Genomic DNA, 17734 nt, shown 5'->3' with positions numbered 1-17734 from the left:
TTTATTTTGTATTATTATTGACTGCATTTGAAAGAGGTAACGTTGGCTACTGAAAGAAACAGGCATCAAAATGGCAGATGATGTCTGCCATGAAACAGCTGATTACTGAGGGGGAAATTGAGGGGTTAGTGGGAGGGGATCAAACTCTCTTTCATCAAATGGGAGTTTTTCTGTTCCGGCAGTCATAAAATGGAGCTCATCTGGCATCCGTGAGAGCTTACAGAAATATTGTAATAACTTTAGATTTCTGCTGTAGGCGTGAGACCTGATTATGGCACACACATGTGCCATAACCTTCAAGGATCTGCACAAACATTTACTCTGGATCTGGCTGAATTTCGTTAGGTACACAGGCTCTGAAAATGTAACCAGCTTTACATGCCAGAATAAACAGGGACAACGTGGAGTCTAAATTTTCTTGTTCAGGCACACTAGATCTGATCTGTGTCATTAATTGTTAAAAATGAGACCTTTTATTATGCTTGTGGAAACGTTGCAGCCTTTAATTTTCAGGCTCTATTATGCCCTCTTGACTCCGTAGGAAATCTCAACTGATTTAATTAAATCAATTAAAATAGAGACACTGGGTGCACTCCAGCAATAAAAAGAAAGTAGGCTAACTATCTTGAGAAGAGACATTCTTCTGTTGTTTACAGAGGTCTTGTTTATTCCTGGGAGAAATTGTGAATGTGCGTCTTCTGTCTATTTGCACTCTTCAACCACTGCCAGTACAACAGCTACAGTTGTACACACATCTGCATATCTTTTGTTTCTGGGCCTCACACTTGTGTAAGTGCCATTGTTTTGGGACATTTCATTTGCAACATGCAGGTCTGGAATACATTTGTTTTCAATTAGGCTGAAAATGTAAATAGAAACTGTCATTTACTTGTTAATTTATTGTCATTATTTCAAAAATGAATGAATGTGACAACCTTCTCATGCCAGATGGGTTTATTTTTTCAGTATTTGAGTTCTGGAGAAAATCCACTTTCTGATTTCAGTCAATTGCATCTTGGCCTGAAGAATATAACCGTAATATAACATGTGTTTGATGGACAGAATCACCATTTTAACAGTTGTACGTTTTCATTATCTGACTCACATACATTCCATTCACCATTTGATATTGTATGTGAAAATGAATGGGTTTGTGATTTATTGTTTGCAGGTATATGACAGTATGATGGATTGAAATCGTGCAGGTTAAAGCAAATGCCTTGAGCGTAAACCTAATGTGAGAATGATGTGCATGGAGTATGAAACAAACAGGAAACAGGCCTGAAGACACTGAAAGACGCACATTGAAAGCAGTTACATCTGTGATCTAAACCAAGTGCAGCATCTTTCGAAAAATAAAAAATATTTTTAGAGAACACTGCGAGAAATAACAAGCTTGCCAAGTGTTTTTCAAACCAGTGGATTTACTCCTGGGTGTTAGTACGACTTTTCGATTTAAAATACCAGGAAATGAGCTGAATGCGAGGTTGCACTCGTTAAGCTTGTGTATTTGTTGCAGTGAAGTTCCAGCATTGATAAGCAGGATGTAACGTACTCTCTGCACACGAGGTATTTCTCAAACAATGGAGGGGCTCAGGGGGGCGATAACTGTCGACAACAATAATTGTGCATGTTGTCTTCATGTCTGTTTGTCCTGTGCCTTAAATTCTAGAACAGATCACATGTATGCTGTGTGCTCTTTAAAAAGGTGTGTTGAAACAAGATCAAGTGCATCAAGACATGTAAAATGTGTTGCAAGATGATGCATGATAATGTGAGTGGTTAGGGACATTTACAACACATCTTTTTAAAGAGATTTACAGAAACAGTCACATGTTGTTTCTGAAAGCTTACACTGTCTACTACTACAAATGACCAACTGAAAAAAGTGAGTCCATATTGAGATACAATTTCATCTTCTGAAGTATCTATAAGAGTACAGTCTCTCAGAAAATGACGGGAGTTTAATACCTGTAAATGAGACCATGCTGCAAATTAGGAATGTGAGCTTTTCTGTATATTTCCGCCATATTGTAGCAGTAACAGTATTCAGTATGAGCTTTCAGAAACACTGTTCTAAAAAAGGGCAGGACATGGTGCCACTGTGACACACTAGAAGCTCCGAGGTCCACAGGTAAACTGATCCCAACTTTCTGGTTGGTTAGCATGTTGTCATGGCAACAAAATAAACAACGGTATAGCATGTGGTCACGCCTTCTGCTAACAGGGAGTGTGAAATATAAATGTGTATATACAAACACTCTGTAACCCTGTATTTAGTCATTTATCATCTTTTTAAAGATAGAAGTTTTGAATAAAATTCTCTTTTTTCTTTTGAAGGACTCATTTTTCAAACCCATTTCAGACCCAAAAATTATTCATTTTTTCATAACCCAGTCAGAAAAACACACTAGTGCAAAATTTGTGCGGTTTAAGAGTTTATATAAAGTTTATATTTTGGGTTCCCCAGCAGCAGTGGTTTCAGAAGTCCCATGGGGCCACTGGGTTTTTGAACATAGAGTCTGTTCATCAATATCTTCACTGAAGAAAAATGCCACAAGAGACAATGAGAAACAACTATTTGTCTCTGTTTCCATAGCAACCTGTCCTTGTCTCTCTTTTCCAGCAGACTGACAGAGGTGTCTATCTGTCCATTCGTTTGTGTCCGTCTGTCTAATTTCTGTCAATCAATCAGTCTGTCTGTTAATCTCTTCATCTGTTTCTGATTTTGTGGCTGGAGAGTATACCATAGAAAAACGAAACAAAACAAAAAAAAAAAACAGTCATCGCTTGACTGATATTCCCGACCAGAGTTACATGAAGATAAATCATTTCCTGGATTTGGCCACAGCTGATTGCAGCAGTCGACGATCCTGACAGCTTATTGCCTCCAGGCTTCCACTTGTTCAGCCACCAAGCACAGAATCCTGGCTAGTCCAAGAACAAGAATCAGTTGTCTGACTATCTGATTGTGTTAGACAGTCCTCTGGAAACCAGTCTATTGTGTCCACCAGCACGACAACTCAAATGTCTGGTTTTCTGGTTCAGCACAGTCTGCCTAGTGCTAGTGTGGAATACTGTGTATAGGACTAACTTTAAGTGTGTAGTGCCTCTATAGAATATTTGAAAATGTCCAAAAATCATCTAGAACTAGTTTGCAGGTTCTAGCACTAAACCTGGGAAAAATATCATTTACAAATGCTTGATTTGATATGTTTTAGCCTAATTAGTTGCCAAATACTGTGGGTAGACATAGTCATAAAAGGCAATACAGTAAGTGGCAGAAGGTAAAGACAATCACAAGAAACTAATAGAACATCCTTTAATGACAACTTAACTTACCTAACTCTGTGATTGTCCTGCTATATTAAACCTAACCCATTCAGTACTCCAAGCAGGCTAAAACAAACATTTCCAAATGATCTGCAAATGTTACTTGACCCTGGATTATCTAGCACTAGTTCACTACTCCTAGTACTAATATAATCCTGGTAACCAGTACTGGATGAGAGTTTCATTTTCTTTAAAGGAATTGGTCTGGTTGAACTTGTCACTGCATTTACTGCATTTAGTTGTCAACTTTACAGCAGTCTGTGTATAATCAATATCAGATTCCACCAAAACAGACTCTGTAAGCTGTCATTGTGTCAAAGAGTCCAGTCCTGTCAAGTCCAGCATGATGGAAGTCCAATGGGAGGTTTTTGGTCCAGCACCAATGATGGTTTTGTGTTGACATATAGGAACTGTCCAATTACTATTTTATGTCTGGAGGGGTGAAAGGGTGGAATAGTCTATATGCTTCCCCTGAGGGTAGAACCTCACATCGGTCAAACCCATGTCTGGCCTGCAGCAGGGGAGTTAGTAAGCCTATACCACTGTGCAAATTTGGCTTGGGGGTATGGTATTAGGTTGGGGTAAACCTCTATTCAGGGAGGGTATCAGAGGGCTATATGACACTGACTGTACCAAGCCTTTTCCATAAAGAGGTTGGATCAAATTTTGTAGAAGTCAACTGAGACTGGACGAGCACTGTTCAATAATCTTGCCGCTTTTTGAGGAAGTTCAACTCGTTGTACCATCTGTCTGATGTCTGAACAGCAACAGTGCTTAAGAAGAATCCTGGTCATTGGTCATTGATCCCCTGAACAATGGACTTCATGTTATTTGATGCCTACTCCCTTGTTTATTGGTGCCAACTTATGTCGCTCTTTCAGACTATAGGGAGAGTTGGATACCATTGTTCAGGTAGGAGGACGAGCAGAGCTGCATTACTGTGCAGGTTATGCTGACAGAGGACCAGCATGCTACAACACAGACTGCTCAAAGTGACAAGTCCTAATCGTAAGTTTGTTCTTTCTGTCCTGTTTGGTTAAACCACACTGCAGACTGCGACAGGGAGGTTGGAATATACCACTGCTTAGGTAGCAGCAGGTATGTTGGACTATACCACCGTGCAGACTGTATTGAGTGTGGTATCGAATCGAACCGCCTTAGCCTCAGTGGGCTTCATGTTGGTGTCATACATTGGGTTTTCAAATGATGCTTGACCATTGGAGCTCTCATGGCCGACATAGCCATTGAACTGGACCTTGGGACGTGTCCTGGAAAACAAACAGAAGGAAATAATTGTGTTAATGGCAGATATTTTTGCATAATTAAATTTAATGATCTGAGAGGAAAACACAGTACAACCAAAAGGATGCAGGCCTCTGAAACACAAAATGACAACTAACCATGCACTCCAACATTGTATGACAGTAAGCTCAAGTTGCTCATATTTGCTGATCTCCTTGTTTTAATATCCAATATTTAAAACAGCAACAAGCCTACATGAACCAGTGGCTGATGAAGAAAGTTGACCATGTAGCAAGCTAAGGATCCAGATAGATGACTCCTCAATGAGATGCTCATGTTGCTCTGTGGCTGCTGGATTTGCTGTGTGTCTGTGAGTTTGTTTTGGAGCCCTTTTACTCCCTAGTGTTTCAAACATCACTTAATTCAGCTTTAAGTGAAAAGATTTCAGCTGACTGCAAGATAGCATTATTTATCTGAAGTTAGTGTGAAAAGATTTAAAAAGTAAAGGCTTAAAAATGTACTGAATATTTAATGAATTTTGTAATTGTCTTATTTAGCTCTACAACCAATTCAAAAACCACTGTTTAATCAAAAAATTAAACGTCAGACACCCTTTCTGTCCTTCACTTTTCTTAATTGACACATTGGTCGGCAGCTTTACTCTTGAGATTAAAGGCGCAAACTTAGTGAAGGCACATTTCTGGTGAAAATCTACAAATTGCAGGGAAAGTTATGGCAGGAATCAGAACATGAACTATAACAACTGCCTGCTTCAGTGCTTCAGCTGCCCAGCACCCATCTGCTGCTCACGTGAGTGTGTCCGCATGCATATAACCTGTCATCATCCTGCAAATGGTACCCAATGGTTTTAGATCAAAAGAATATATTATTACTCAATTTGCCTGAACGAGGATTTAAAGAAACTTACTGAAGGGCTTAAAACAGATATGCAGTGAAATATGACTACCCCCTCCTAATTTGTCTGTTTGTCGCAGATTACATTTTTGGATAATCAGGTTCTATAATCCAGTTAGATATAATCACTTACTCCCCAAACCCTGTGGAACTATTAGCAGGGAGGAGTGCTGCAGCTGAAAAGCTTTTTGACTCTGACCTCATTAAGAATGTGTGTATGTGAGTGCGTGTGTGTGTGTGTGTATGTGTGCACTGGTAGAAATCCAACCCTGGGGAGCCACTAAGCCTACCCTACATGCTCAACCCATTACTTTACAAAACTGCACACACACCAACACACACCGAAGACCTCCCCTGCGTGGCAGTAGTTCAAATCGCTGCACTAGTTTCTGGTTGTGGCTGTAGGTGCAATAGTTTAATTTTATTGGTAGAATGAAAAACAGCACACGTAATTGCTTTGACAGTATTATAAATGGTGTACAGACATACGGGCCAAAGCAGAACTGCAAAAACTGCAGTGTACACACTCTCACCTAGCTTCAGTCTCTCAGTTATACAACAGTTGTATTGTAATGTAAAGTAATTGTTTCTGTTTCTGTTGGCTTGTCATTGTGTGAGACTATTGTACCATACATCTACTGCTAAGTCAAGATGAAAGTAATATTCTGGTTAGAGGTAACAATAAAAAAAAGAAAATTTAAAAAAGCAACAGTGTACAAAAAACAGTATACACATTACTTGTCTGAATCGGATCAATTTACAGTTGGTCAAATGCTATATTTGTTCTTGATGGCATCATGCTGACAGGAAGATGACAATGAGATCAAAGACAAAATAAACGGCCCTCCTTCTACCTTCAAATGATTGCTGTTTTGACACAGTAGGGCTGCACTGCTTTTAAAACATCAAAATTCATTCATTTCATTTTTCCCGATTATAGATGTCTCCCCAATTACTTTTAGCTGATATGAATGTTTCCTTGTGCCATATTCCTCTTAATTCCATTTCATTGTAGTTCACAGGTTTTACTTACAGTAATACAACATTGTGTCAGACAAAGTACAATTTTCGGTTCGGTTCAGAAAATTAGAATTACATCTTATGGTCAATTGTGCAGCCATACTAAACAGCATGAAACAAATCTAAAAACTAAAAACAAGTGATGACGAGGTTGACGGAGGATGGCGGCGGGCGGAGATCTGGTTGCTGTTTGAAACCAGATGAATGACAGGTGTCAGTCTTACCTGCCGCCAGGCCCCCAGGTGTCTTTTGGTCTCTCATTGTCATCTGTGTCAGCAGACAATGTCCTGCATACAACCATCAGCTTTAATATACATCAACTAGCAATGCATACTGCTAACTGGCAAGCAGGTTGTGTAACAAAGTGTTAGGTAATGTAATGGTAGTGTTAGTTGTCCACTGGCCTTGCCAGCTAGTGGTACACAATGGTCAATACACTGTCAATATCTGTGGTAGCCTGCTTGGCCCTGTACACAGCAGTTAGCATCCACAGAATTTAGCATGCTAACTAGTTAGTACATAGAAAAGCACATTACTAACTGGCCAGCAGAGCATGTGTCTACCTGGACATACATACACCTCAATAACATCCATAAATCAGGAAACTACCAGGCGCTATGCAGATAGAATAGCATACTGCTGTTGTAAATGACAAGCCGACAGATTAATGTGTCATAATGGCTATTGTTAAATGTATAAATCTTTGAGTGATAAACTGCAGTCAAATCCTTAGATGTAGAATCTCACTCAGTTTTAAACAAAGTAAATGATGACATTTTACCCTCAATACAGCTCTGAATTATCTGACATCTTTAGGCATTGTAAGTCTTTTGTGAACTTTCTATGAACAATAATTAATATCTATGGTCAATCAGGCCTAACCTTTAGAGTGCACTTGAAGGTTTAGAGCTATACTTACATTTCAAATTTTCTGTATAACTGCCTGTTCTTTTAAAAAGTCTGACATCAGGTCCACTTAGTACATTTCAATAGGGTTTAAGGATGTACTCAGTTTGGAACAGAGGACACACAAATGAATGACGTTCAGCCAAATTACTCTGCCCTGGTTTTAAAGATTACAAAAAGCCAACAAAAAACGTCATTACCCTCTTTACAACATGGGCTCTATTTTGATGTTGATGCAAGGCTGGCAAAGGAACAGATGCTGGAGGACAGCCAGTTTGGTTGGCCGCGAGAACATTTTTTGTTTGCCTGCACCTGTTTGGTGATTTTCTACCCTATTTGTTCATATTTGTTTTTCATTTCATACGCATTTACTGTAAATCCACATCAATATACAATTATCAGTGCTAGTAAGGTAGACTTATTGTAGGTTAAATTAAAAGACGATAGATGATGACCAATAATACTATCTACAAGTATTTGTGGGAAGTATGAGGGCCTTTGCTTTTAAAGTTTTTGAACAACTATAGGAAACATATTTCACTATACCGCAAGTAACTGAAGATGTAGCATAACTGTATAGATGTCATATTCTTTGCACATTATTATTCATAGAAAACATGATGACAGGGTTTTTATCGTCCAATGAAAGCTGAATGTAACTTAAAAAGTGAATCTGCCCTTGAGAGCATACAGTATGTAGAGTGCTGCATAATCATATATACTGTAGGCTTATGTACATTTGACTTGTTACTCTGTACTTCCTCGACAGTTACAGTTTTCTCTTAGGTGAAGCTCTTTTAGCACATGGTAACTGCCAGAGGATGAGAGGAGCTGATAGGATTTGCCATTAATGTAGATAACCCCAATTCTATCTGTTGATAACATATCCTGCCTACTTGTGTGTGTTGTGCCAGGGTTGCATTTGTGCCTCTGTTCACCACAACTGCAGAAATACATTATGCTATGCATTGCTATGGGCATTATACATGCTCATAGCAATGCGACCCTGTGCCAAGAGTTTGTGCTTGCATTTGCACTTTCATGAAGTTAGAGCCCTGTGTCTCAAAATACAGAGAATATGATTTATTTTGTAGAAGGAAAAAATGAAAGGGAAAAAACACTCTAAAGCACATTAGTCTTGAACGGTATACCGATACTAGAAAGGTATTGCAATACCCTGCCGTTAAAAACAGTACTATACCCCATTTTATTAGTACCTGTACATTAAGAATGACAGTGTTTTAATAAAAGCTGTATTTCCTATGAGTTGTGTCAATGTATGACAGTGGGGCACTGTGTGTGTGCTGCACTCTACTCCCTGCAGGCATAGTGCGTGTGCCAACCATTCTTTTCCTCTCATATGCATGCTGCAGCTTTCATGGTGACAGAACCTGAGGCATGGCTGCAAGTACAAGTGCTCTTGCCGACCGTCCACGGCTTGTTGACAAAGCAGAGGCACGGAGCGAAATATACAGCACATCAGGCATTATCTGCAGTCTTAGATGCATTAGGCTGACTGAGGAGCACATTGACACGCTCATTTTCCTGGCTATGAACCTTGAAGTGGCTGAAGAACTGTCCAGATAATAAGTCAGAGAGAGAATAAAAGAGAGAAAAAAACATGTTCTGGTTTTCATGTCGACATTCTGTGACAAAAATCTTTCTATTTTGAAACAATTTTAATTTTTTAAACATCACTATAAAGCTCAGCAGCTGCAACAGAATATTTTTTTTGTTAAAACATGTTCAATAGCTATATAGCTCAATTAATGCCTTAAGGCACAATCAATTCTATCACATTTGTAAAGGTCCACTGTTATATCTGCATTTCCTTGTTGCCAGTTAAGTATAAATTAAAAGGGCTTGCTTATGGAATTTTGCAGATGGGGCATTACACCCCAGAAAAAAGAAATTATCAGGCATTTTAATCTAATTAATATCTTAAGCTTATTGTTTTTTTTTAATTTAGCCACCACCTACTTTGAACTCCTTACTGGCTTCCTTAAATACTAAAAGTAGAGCAAAATATAAGTCAGTGAGAATTTGTTAAGACTGATTTATTACTTTGGAGTCAGACTCTAGTTTTGGTGTCCGCCCCTCAAAATCAGAGGGCTTCTTTCCAGTCCAACTATTTTGTGCCAACATTTAACAAGAGGCAAACAAGTAGCAATAAAACTTAATCAACAGGTGCCTGGAGGGATCAAAATGCAATACAACCTAAAGAAATGTTTGAAATAAGTTAGAGAGAGAGTGTTTCCCGAAAATATATAATAACTAACTGTATTATACAAAGCAAATTAGGGAATAGCAGTGCACTGAAAAAAGAGAATTAAGCACTCAAAGAGACCACTTAAATGCATTAAAAAGCACAAAGTAATATTTGAAGAAAGAAATAAGGTGGAAATTTTTGTTATATTCATTCATCAGGTGAACCTGTTGAAGATCAATTTATCAAGCTATTATTCGTGTGTGTTACAATTACAAAAAGTTTGGAAGCTAATATTTATTCACTTTTACTCCACAATACTTAATGATTCACTTTTACTGAGCACATTAAACCTACCACCTTCTACAGAAATAGAAGGCAAAGCCAGAAGGCAAACACCAGTTTTGTATTCTACTCTGCTGTTGTTGTTGTTGTTGTTCTATGATGGCTTTACAGTGAGGCTATAGCTTACCTGTGCTTGTAGAGGTAGAAGGCAAATCCAGACAGGATGAGGGCAAAGAAAGGAACTAAGATGGCTGCTGCCACAGAGCTGCTGTTTGTGTAGGGGTTGGATGGGTCCATTGCCATGGTTACAGGGCCTGGGAATACAGACAGACATAAATCAACAAGTACATTAACGCATACACACAGACACCCTTTTGTGCACGTGTAATAGATGCTTCTGTCATTGTTAGTCTGTGAACGTAAGCCCAGCTTCTCATGTTTGTGTAGTGCAAAATGTAATTTATTATATGTATTTTGTTTTACAGGAACATAAAACCTGCATTGTTTGCAGTTGATATCAGTGCTGTTGTTACAGACAGACCTACCTTGCCTTGTCAGATGGAACTTGCCAAAATCTTTACTGTGGATGTGCCCCTGGTAGACAAAAGTCTTCTGGTCTGATTCTGCAGTAACCTGAAAAACAGAACATTCAAGAGTGTTAAGATTATAATTTGATCATAGATAATAGTTGTATGGAATAATATAAAAACAAGTTGTTTTCTCATTAGTTTTCAAACTAGACAGTGATCTGGAAGACACGGTCCATCCTGGTGGGTGGACATTCTATTTTATATTATGCATTATATTATATAGCACATTTTAATCTTAAAATGGGAGATAATGTGCATGTTCATCCATCATGAAAGAATTGTGTGATGGAGGAAACGGTGGACTGATAATTATCAAGTTATGATTCCTGAAAAACAATCTTTTTTCAGGTTGAAGATGAAACTCTGATTGTCACTTTGTGACAATATATAATATACTATATAATATAGTGGTCAAAGAGCTGTTCTGTACAAACAAGTGCGAGTTTGGCACAGAGTAGTATGGTGGATGGTCTTCCAGAATTGATTCCAAAACCACATCTTGACATTTCTAGGGAGGTTTTTCTTATTTCATTATGAACAAACAACATAGAATTGCACTGAAAGTGGGAAAAGGTGTGTTACGGATCAAGAATAGGATGTATGAGACAGGTGTCTTTATAAGGTGAAAATATTTTAAGCACAGACATGCGATTATGTAATAACCTTTTGTTGTACAGTTGACTGCAGGAGGCTAACGGCAAGCTAGCTGACAGTAGTCAATCATTCAGTGTGTTGCCTGGTGTTGCTTGGTTTTAATATATAAGTAGTATGACACTAAATGTAATAATTTGCTAAGTTCAAAGGACAATCCTTTTAAAATATTTTATAATATACCCTAATCATTTCAGTGCCAGCTTTCATCCTGTCTTCTCCCCATGTCATCAATATCTCTCCACCTCTCACACTCTGTGCTCTCTCCTCTCCCTCCTCCTCCTCTTCCCCCTCCATCTCTCAGGTAGTGGGATCTTGTTTGGAGATTTAAGCAACTATTGTATGTTTTACAAACAAAGTGACAATCAAAGTTTCATCTTCAACTTGTAATAAGATTGTTTTTCAGGAATCATAACAGGGTCATTATCAGTCTGCCTTTTCTTCCTCCCTTCCTCTTTGTGTCATTCACAACCTGATAAATTAGTTAACTGTCTACAGTATGTCTTATTCCTTCTTTCCTTTGTACTTTCTGCCATATTTTTTTCCTTAATCCCTGCATGCTTCTATCCAGTCAGTTCGTACATCTATTGCCTCTCTTCCTCTCTGTCAACAAGTCAGACAGGATCAGATTTTTAATACATTCCCCAGTTGTAGACATGATCTTCAGAAGTCCCAGCCTCAAATCTCACATCAAACTAAGCTAAAACATCTACATAGAACATGACATCACAGAAAGCTGACTTTCTTCATTTCTTCTCTCTTACTGTCTTTCTTTCTAGACACTCTTAGCATTCAGCATTTTCAAAGATTATGTAGGTGATTGAGTTTTCATAGTCTAGAGAAAGGAAATACAATTTATGCACATCAGAGAACAATTGTGAAATGTGCAATGATTCAATAATATCTGAGCCCCAGATTTGTGGTTTTAAGAGGAATTAGATGCTGGAACTATTTCCTGGCCAGGCCAGTAAATTCCTGAAATCTCTGTGGGATGCCTGGCAACATCACAGTGACAACATGGCTGCGTCTGAAATCACCCTTGTTTACTCATTTACTCTCAGTATGATAGACACACAGTAGTTCACACTATAGTGAGCAGTAAATATGGATTTTGGACACTTGTGAATCATTGTTATTTTGTGTCTTCATTCACAGGTGTAGTGACGCTCACAGTAATTTTCACATCTACTGTATGAAGTTTGATGCATTGCATTGTGGGATTGTTAGCAGAAAGTTGTGTACTTGCCGTGGACACTATTTTTCATTCAGTTGTTGAAGTGTTTGAGGGCACTATATACTGCAGTGCATAAATTTGACACTCAGAATTCAAACTTCAAATAAAATGGTGGAGGATAAATATAGTGCACTATGTAGAAAATAGGGTGTGATTTCAGACACAGCCCAAGACTCCAGGAACTCACTGCACTTGGCCAAGAAATACGTACTGCCAGCACATAGCTCCCATAAAACCCACCAAAAACCCTTTTTTAGTGGATTCAATAAATGAGATATGACATCTTCTGCTCAAATGAACATTGATACCTGTTTTACTTGCTGCTATCATTCCTCCTGGTCATACTGTCCATTAAGAGATCCCTTCATAATGTACTTTCGGTGTAAGTGATGGGAGACAAAATCCCTCCTTTAATGCAAAAATGTGTTTAAAAGTTTATTTTAAGCTAATGTGAGGCTTTAGTTGTCCAAATTAGATAAATCAATATCTTTCAAAGTTACTGTCTTTTTAGTGCCAAGTTCCCTCTTTTTGTTACAATCTTTTCACTGCAGCTGAAGAGGAACATTATGGAGTTATATTCCTCATTCCTGAGTGCATGTTGGGACATTTTGAGCACAGAAAAAAAAAATTCACAAGAAAATAAAACATATTTTGTACAGAAATAATCATGCAAAGAATAATTAAATCTGAGCAAACAAAAACGTTATCCTCAATAAATTATGTTGTGTGTTTGCTAATATCCATATAAGAGCACAATCATAACCTCTTTCACTCAGTTATACTCATTTGTCCTCTCTGCTGTGTGCTCATAAACCCTTGGACACTTGCTCACAATGGGCCTCATTTACAATGAGCGTACACACAAATCTGTGCTTAAACTGTGCGTTTTAAGCACATATCCAAGATTCATCAATATGTTCTTACCTGAATTTGTTTTTACTCTGTGAACAAATTTAGAACTGCCTTAGACCATGGGTACGCACAAATCATAAATGTCTTAAAAAAATATATAGTTAATGTTTATTCAGTGAAAACAGTATATTAGAACCATTGAAGTTAACTAGATTTCAAGCTAATGAAGTCTAGACTATCTGACAACCATTAAAGGTTAATAAAATTAGGTATGTAACCAAAACTGTATAAATTAAAATGTCAGGCTGTGGAGCTATTTACCATTCTTCCAGTGCTGCTCTACTCCCCTAGTAACTGGTAATCCTACTAGTAATCGGATTGAATCGGAGAGAAAACAGCCAATAAGAAATTGCTTAATGCTATTTTCACATTGGCTGGAATTGTGGCACATTGTAACACTGCACAAAGTTGAGCGAATGTGAAGACAAAGCTGAGAGTGCACAGAGCAGAGATGTTGAGAGAGAAAGACAGACACTGAGTGAGTGTCAAAGACTTTGCAAGCACACAACAGAGAAACTGAGAGAAGTGAGTAAAACGGCATGAAAAAGGTGATAATATGTGGATAATGGCAAACACATAAATAAATGTATTGAGCACAGAATAGATTTGTTTGTTCAAATTAAATGATTCTTTGTGTGATAATTACTTCTGTATAAAATATATTTTATTCTCTTGCAAAAAACCTTTTTCTGTGCTCAGAATGTTCCACTGCGCGCTCAGGAATGAGGCACAAATATAACTCCATAGAAAACACTGTCCGTCGAGACACAAAGAGAGGAGATGAGATTTTTTACTAAAAAAAGGCATTGTAACTGTTTAACTTGTCCACTTTATTTGACTAACTCAGACGGCTCAAGTCTCATATTATCTTCAGATGAACTTTTAAATAATTTTTTGTACAAAATGAGGACTGTTCATTTTGTCCCACATCACTTACATTGTAAGCACATTTGGAGGGGGTCTTCTAATGGTCAGTATAAACAGAGGAATGTATATATCAAGCAAAACTTGTTTCAATCTTCATATGGGCACCTGACTGTTGTTTTAAGACAGACTTAAACAATTTTAAATCAGTCCTTCGTGGGTAGAAGGATTTTTTTTCCCACTATTACTAACCATCTCTCTTGACTATGGATTCACATTTATAGTAAAAAGAAGAGGAATGTATTGATGTTCTCATCTAACTCTCGGCAAGAAGGCGAACAAGTGTTATTTCTGAAAAACAATTCCTTTAAAATGTGGCTTCAGTTCAGTGGGTGAACTCACAGATGCTTCATTTCTTTTTTTTTCTACAATCTATGAAAAATATCAATAAGCGCAGTTGTTGGAAAAATGTCCTGCTGTGCTCACTGGGCAGAAAAGATCACCTCAGATGACAGATGGGGATTAGATATGACATTTGGAGGATCTCATTCTGGTCTTTATAATGGCCAACTTTGCAAATAGTTTATTATTGGATGTCTGTATTTATAAAAAAAATAAACATTGTGGGTAGACTGACACTTTTTTAAATAACTAATAACTAATTTCAAACTATGTAAATGGTAACAAAAATAAAATGGATTACTGGAATTTGATGATTTTTGGCAACTTCTCCTGATGGCAACAATTTTATGGAATAACTTATTTCTTACACCTTTGTTACAAAGATGAAAACAAAAGCTTCTTGGTAAACCACATCATTCCTCCCTTTGAAAATATGTTAATTAGACTTCACTGTATTTCAAATTCTGTTTTGCATAATAAATCTAAGGATTTGTCTTGAATTTAAATACACCTCTAAAAGACCCCATGCAGCAAAGTGGGTGCGGGGCGAGTAATGTGGTGTGGAGGGTTCTACATTACTGTAACCGAGTAGAACAGGGCAATCTTTCAATATTATTATCAGACTTATATGATACAATCATATCCTGTTACTATAAAATCATATCATGATTTTTAAATTAATAAAGAGATATCTTAAGATATCGATTCATTTCAAATGGTTTATTATAGAAAAATAAGGTTTGTCTTACATATCCATCCATAGCCCAGTTGTCGTTTTTAAACTTGCTGTAGTAATGCTCTGTTGGCCCTTTCACCTGGTAGACCTTCAACAGCAGCTGGTTTTCCTCCGACTTGTAGGTACCTAGACAGACATAGAAACATGAAGGTGGTGTGAGAAATATAAAGAATGTGATTATCAGTGCCTGAAAGTGGTATAATTTAAATAACAGCAAGTTAAAATTGTTTTGGCACTTGGCAGGAAAAAGAGAACAACATTGAAGCAAAGGTACCAAGAGAGGGTGACAAAACAGAAAGAGAGGGTGGCAGGCAAACAGACAGGTGGGTTGACTGACAAACAGTAAAAAGCAGACACCTTGACATTCTGAATTATCATACTCTATTTCCCTTCACCAAGCACCTGACACATTACCGGGGAAAAAGTGACATTTACCCTTCAGCTACATGTCTCTACTCGCTTAACTATAGTGCCAACACAGAAACTGTTGCTGTTCAATATGACAAGTCCATGTGAAAGAAATATCACAGACTCAAAATGAAATCATTTTAGACGTTGAGAGCCCCTGTCTTCTAAACATAGAAAATCTATCATGACCCCAGGATCAAGCTGAACTATTGATTTTGAAATGTCATTGTGAAACGTCAAAACATACTTGAGTGTCAGTGGGAGAGTCACACTTTTCCTCTGTTGCTTAAACACAACTATTTTGGAGGTTTTCACTCGAATGTGGCTTTATCTGTTTTGGTAACCTGCCAATCACCTCCATGCAATATACCCCACACTGTATCTATAATACAAATGAATAAAAATCATCATGTGTATAGGGGCACTGCTTTGGGATGTTATGTGGCCCAGGTAATAATTTGGCCTTTCAGACTTATACTGGTGATAATATAGATGATAATATAGATGCATTAGTGTGGAGGGGCCCAGGCACACAACCTGTCAGGCAGTGTGTAATTCCCACTAGTGGTCCTGCATGTTAGATTATTTACTGTTTTAATGACCAGTTTCCCTTCTCTGTATGCTCTACAGCTCTTGCAAACCATATTTTCTGTGCTTTACAGACTAAATGGTTATAAAGGTTCTAATACGTGCAATATAGGAAATCACACCAATGTCACCATAGATTTCAGTGAAGTCTTGCTAAGAAGTGTGAATGAAGGTTGGATATTTTAACTTGCTGTGTATTTGCACCTTGCATTCACTGCATTTAAAGTCTGTAAACCTTCAACTTCTGCTATGTGATTGCTCTTTCTTTTATCTCCCTGAGAATAGAAACGGTGGTGTTACAATCCTCCCTTGCAGTTATACAGTTTATTTCTATTTAGCTATCATTTAAATAAGGTATGAAAGAAAATATTTTCCATCCATCCATCAGGGTTCAGGGTCATGGTGAGTGTTTTCTATTCCACATACATTTTCTGACTTGTAACACTTTATGACAGGCTGTATTTATGCATAAAAAAATCAATACTGACTTAAAAAGTTGCAGCTTATTGGAAAGATAGTTTTATGTCTCCTCTTTTAAGCTCTTTTTTAGGGGGGCACTACATTTTTACTGCTTTTACTTAGGTAAAGTTACTTTGAGTAAAATCAATTAGAGTGACTATCAATATTGATGTTTTCTTGTTTTTTTAAATACCTGATAGTCTGATTGACACTCCGCTGGTCTCCAGTAAAGTGATGTTAACTCTGCCACTGGTGGCATTGAACCCAGTAACGGAAAATGTGGTGGCTTGTCTCTTTCCCAGATACTCGTAGAAACCGCTCCACTCAGAGTTTGGAGAGAACACATCCACTGGAACTGTAAAGGAGAACCAGACACAAAAGTCAATTTTAAACTTTTCTTGATTTTTATTTAATCAAAACATTAAAACAGCTGCTATCAATATCACCACTGATTCAAAGTGCAACTAGTAACAAAATGTGATATAGATAAACATTGACCATTGAGGTAGAGTGGTTGTGGCAAAGTGAGTGTGTGCATTGGATATAATTTGATCAGTTTCTGAGGATGAATGTGTGTGTATTTCATTAATCTGTTTTCTTAGTCAAGCCTACCTTTGCAACATCTCCACAGGTTAAAGGAGCAGATATGATGGTGATAAAAAGGGTCAGAATTGGGATTACCCCCTTGCATGAGTCAGAAAAAACATATACACCTGTGGCTCCTTTAAAATAAATTGTTGCAGTGGGTTACCCCCTGGCTCCCAGAATCCCACACTTACCGATTGCAATATTACCACTTCAAGATTCAGCAGCTCCAGTATTCTTAAGAAAATCACATAATTCTGCTCTTTTTCTCTGGTGTCAGTCTCTCTTCACTCTAAATGCATATATTGATTATAAAATCCGACTTCAAGGTATTACATGGTATTGCACCTGAATGTTTTTACTGATTTATTTACTTGGTATGAGCCTACTACACTGTC

The 17734-nt window shown here is 37.7% G+C and overlaps 1 protein-coding gene across 1 annotated transcript in view; it reads right to left on the bottom strand.

Annotated features, from left to right (window-relative positions):
* Positions 1–936: 936 nt before the first annotated feature.
* The window catches only part of LOC121900087 (CUB and sushi domain-containing protein 1-like), a 431770-nt gene continuing 414972 nt past the window's right edge, over positions 937–17734 (bottom strand). Inside the window, exons 70-74 of the mRNA XM_042416050.1 lie at positions 16945–17106; positions 15310–15422; positions 10453–10540; positions 10095–10221; positions 937–4601 (exon numbers count right to left, since the gene is read on the bottom strand). Of these exons, the coding sequence (XP_042271984.1) occupies positions 4442–4601; positions 10095–10221; positions 10453–10540; positions 15310–15422; positions 16945–17106 (650 nt within the window). The 3' untranslated portion in view covers positions 937–4441. The remainder of the gene's footprint in view (positions 4602–10094; positions 10222–10452; positions 10541–15309; positions 15423–16944; positions 17107–17734) is intronic.

Source organism: Thunnus maccoyii, chromosome 1, assembly GCF_910596095.1.
Source record: "Thunnus maccoyii chromosome 1, fThuMac1.1, whole genome shotgun sequence".
NCBI classification, from domain to species: Eukaryota; Metazoa; Chordata; class Actinopteri; order Scombriformes; family Scombridae; genus Thunnus; species Thunnus maccoyii.
The sequence above is the reverse complement of the archived record's forward strand: the minus strand, read 5'-3'. Positions and strand labels throughout refer to the sequence as shown.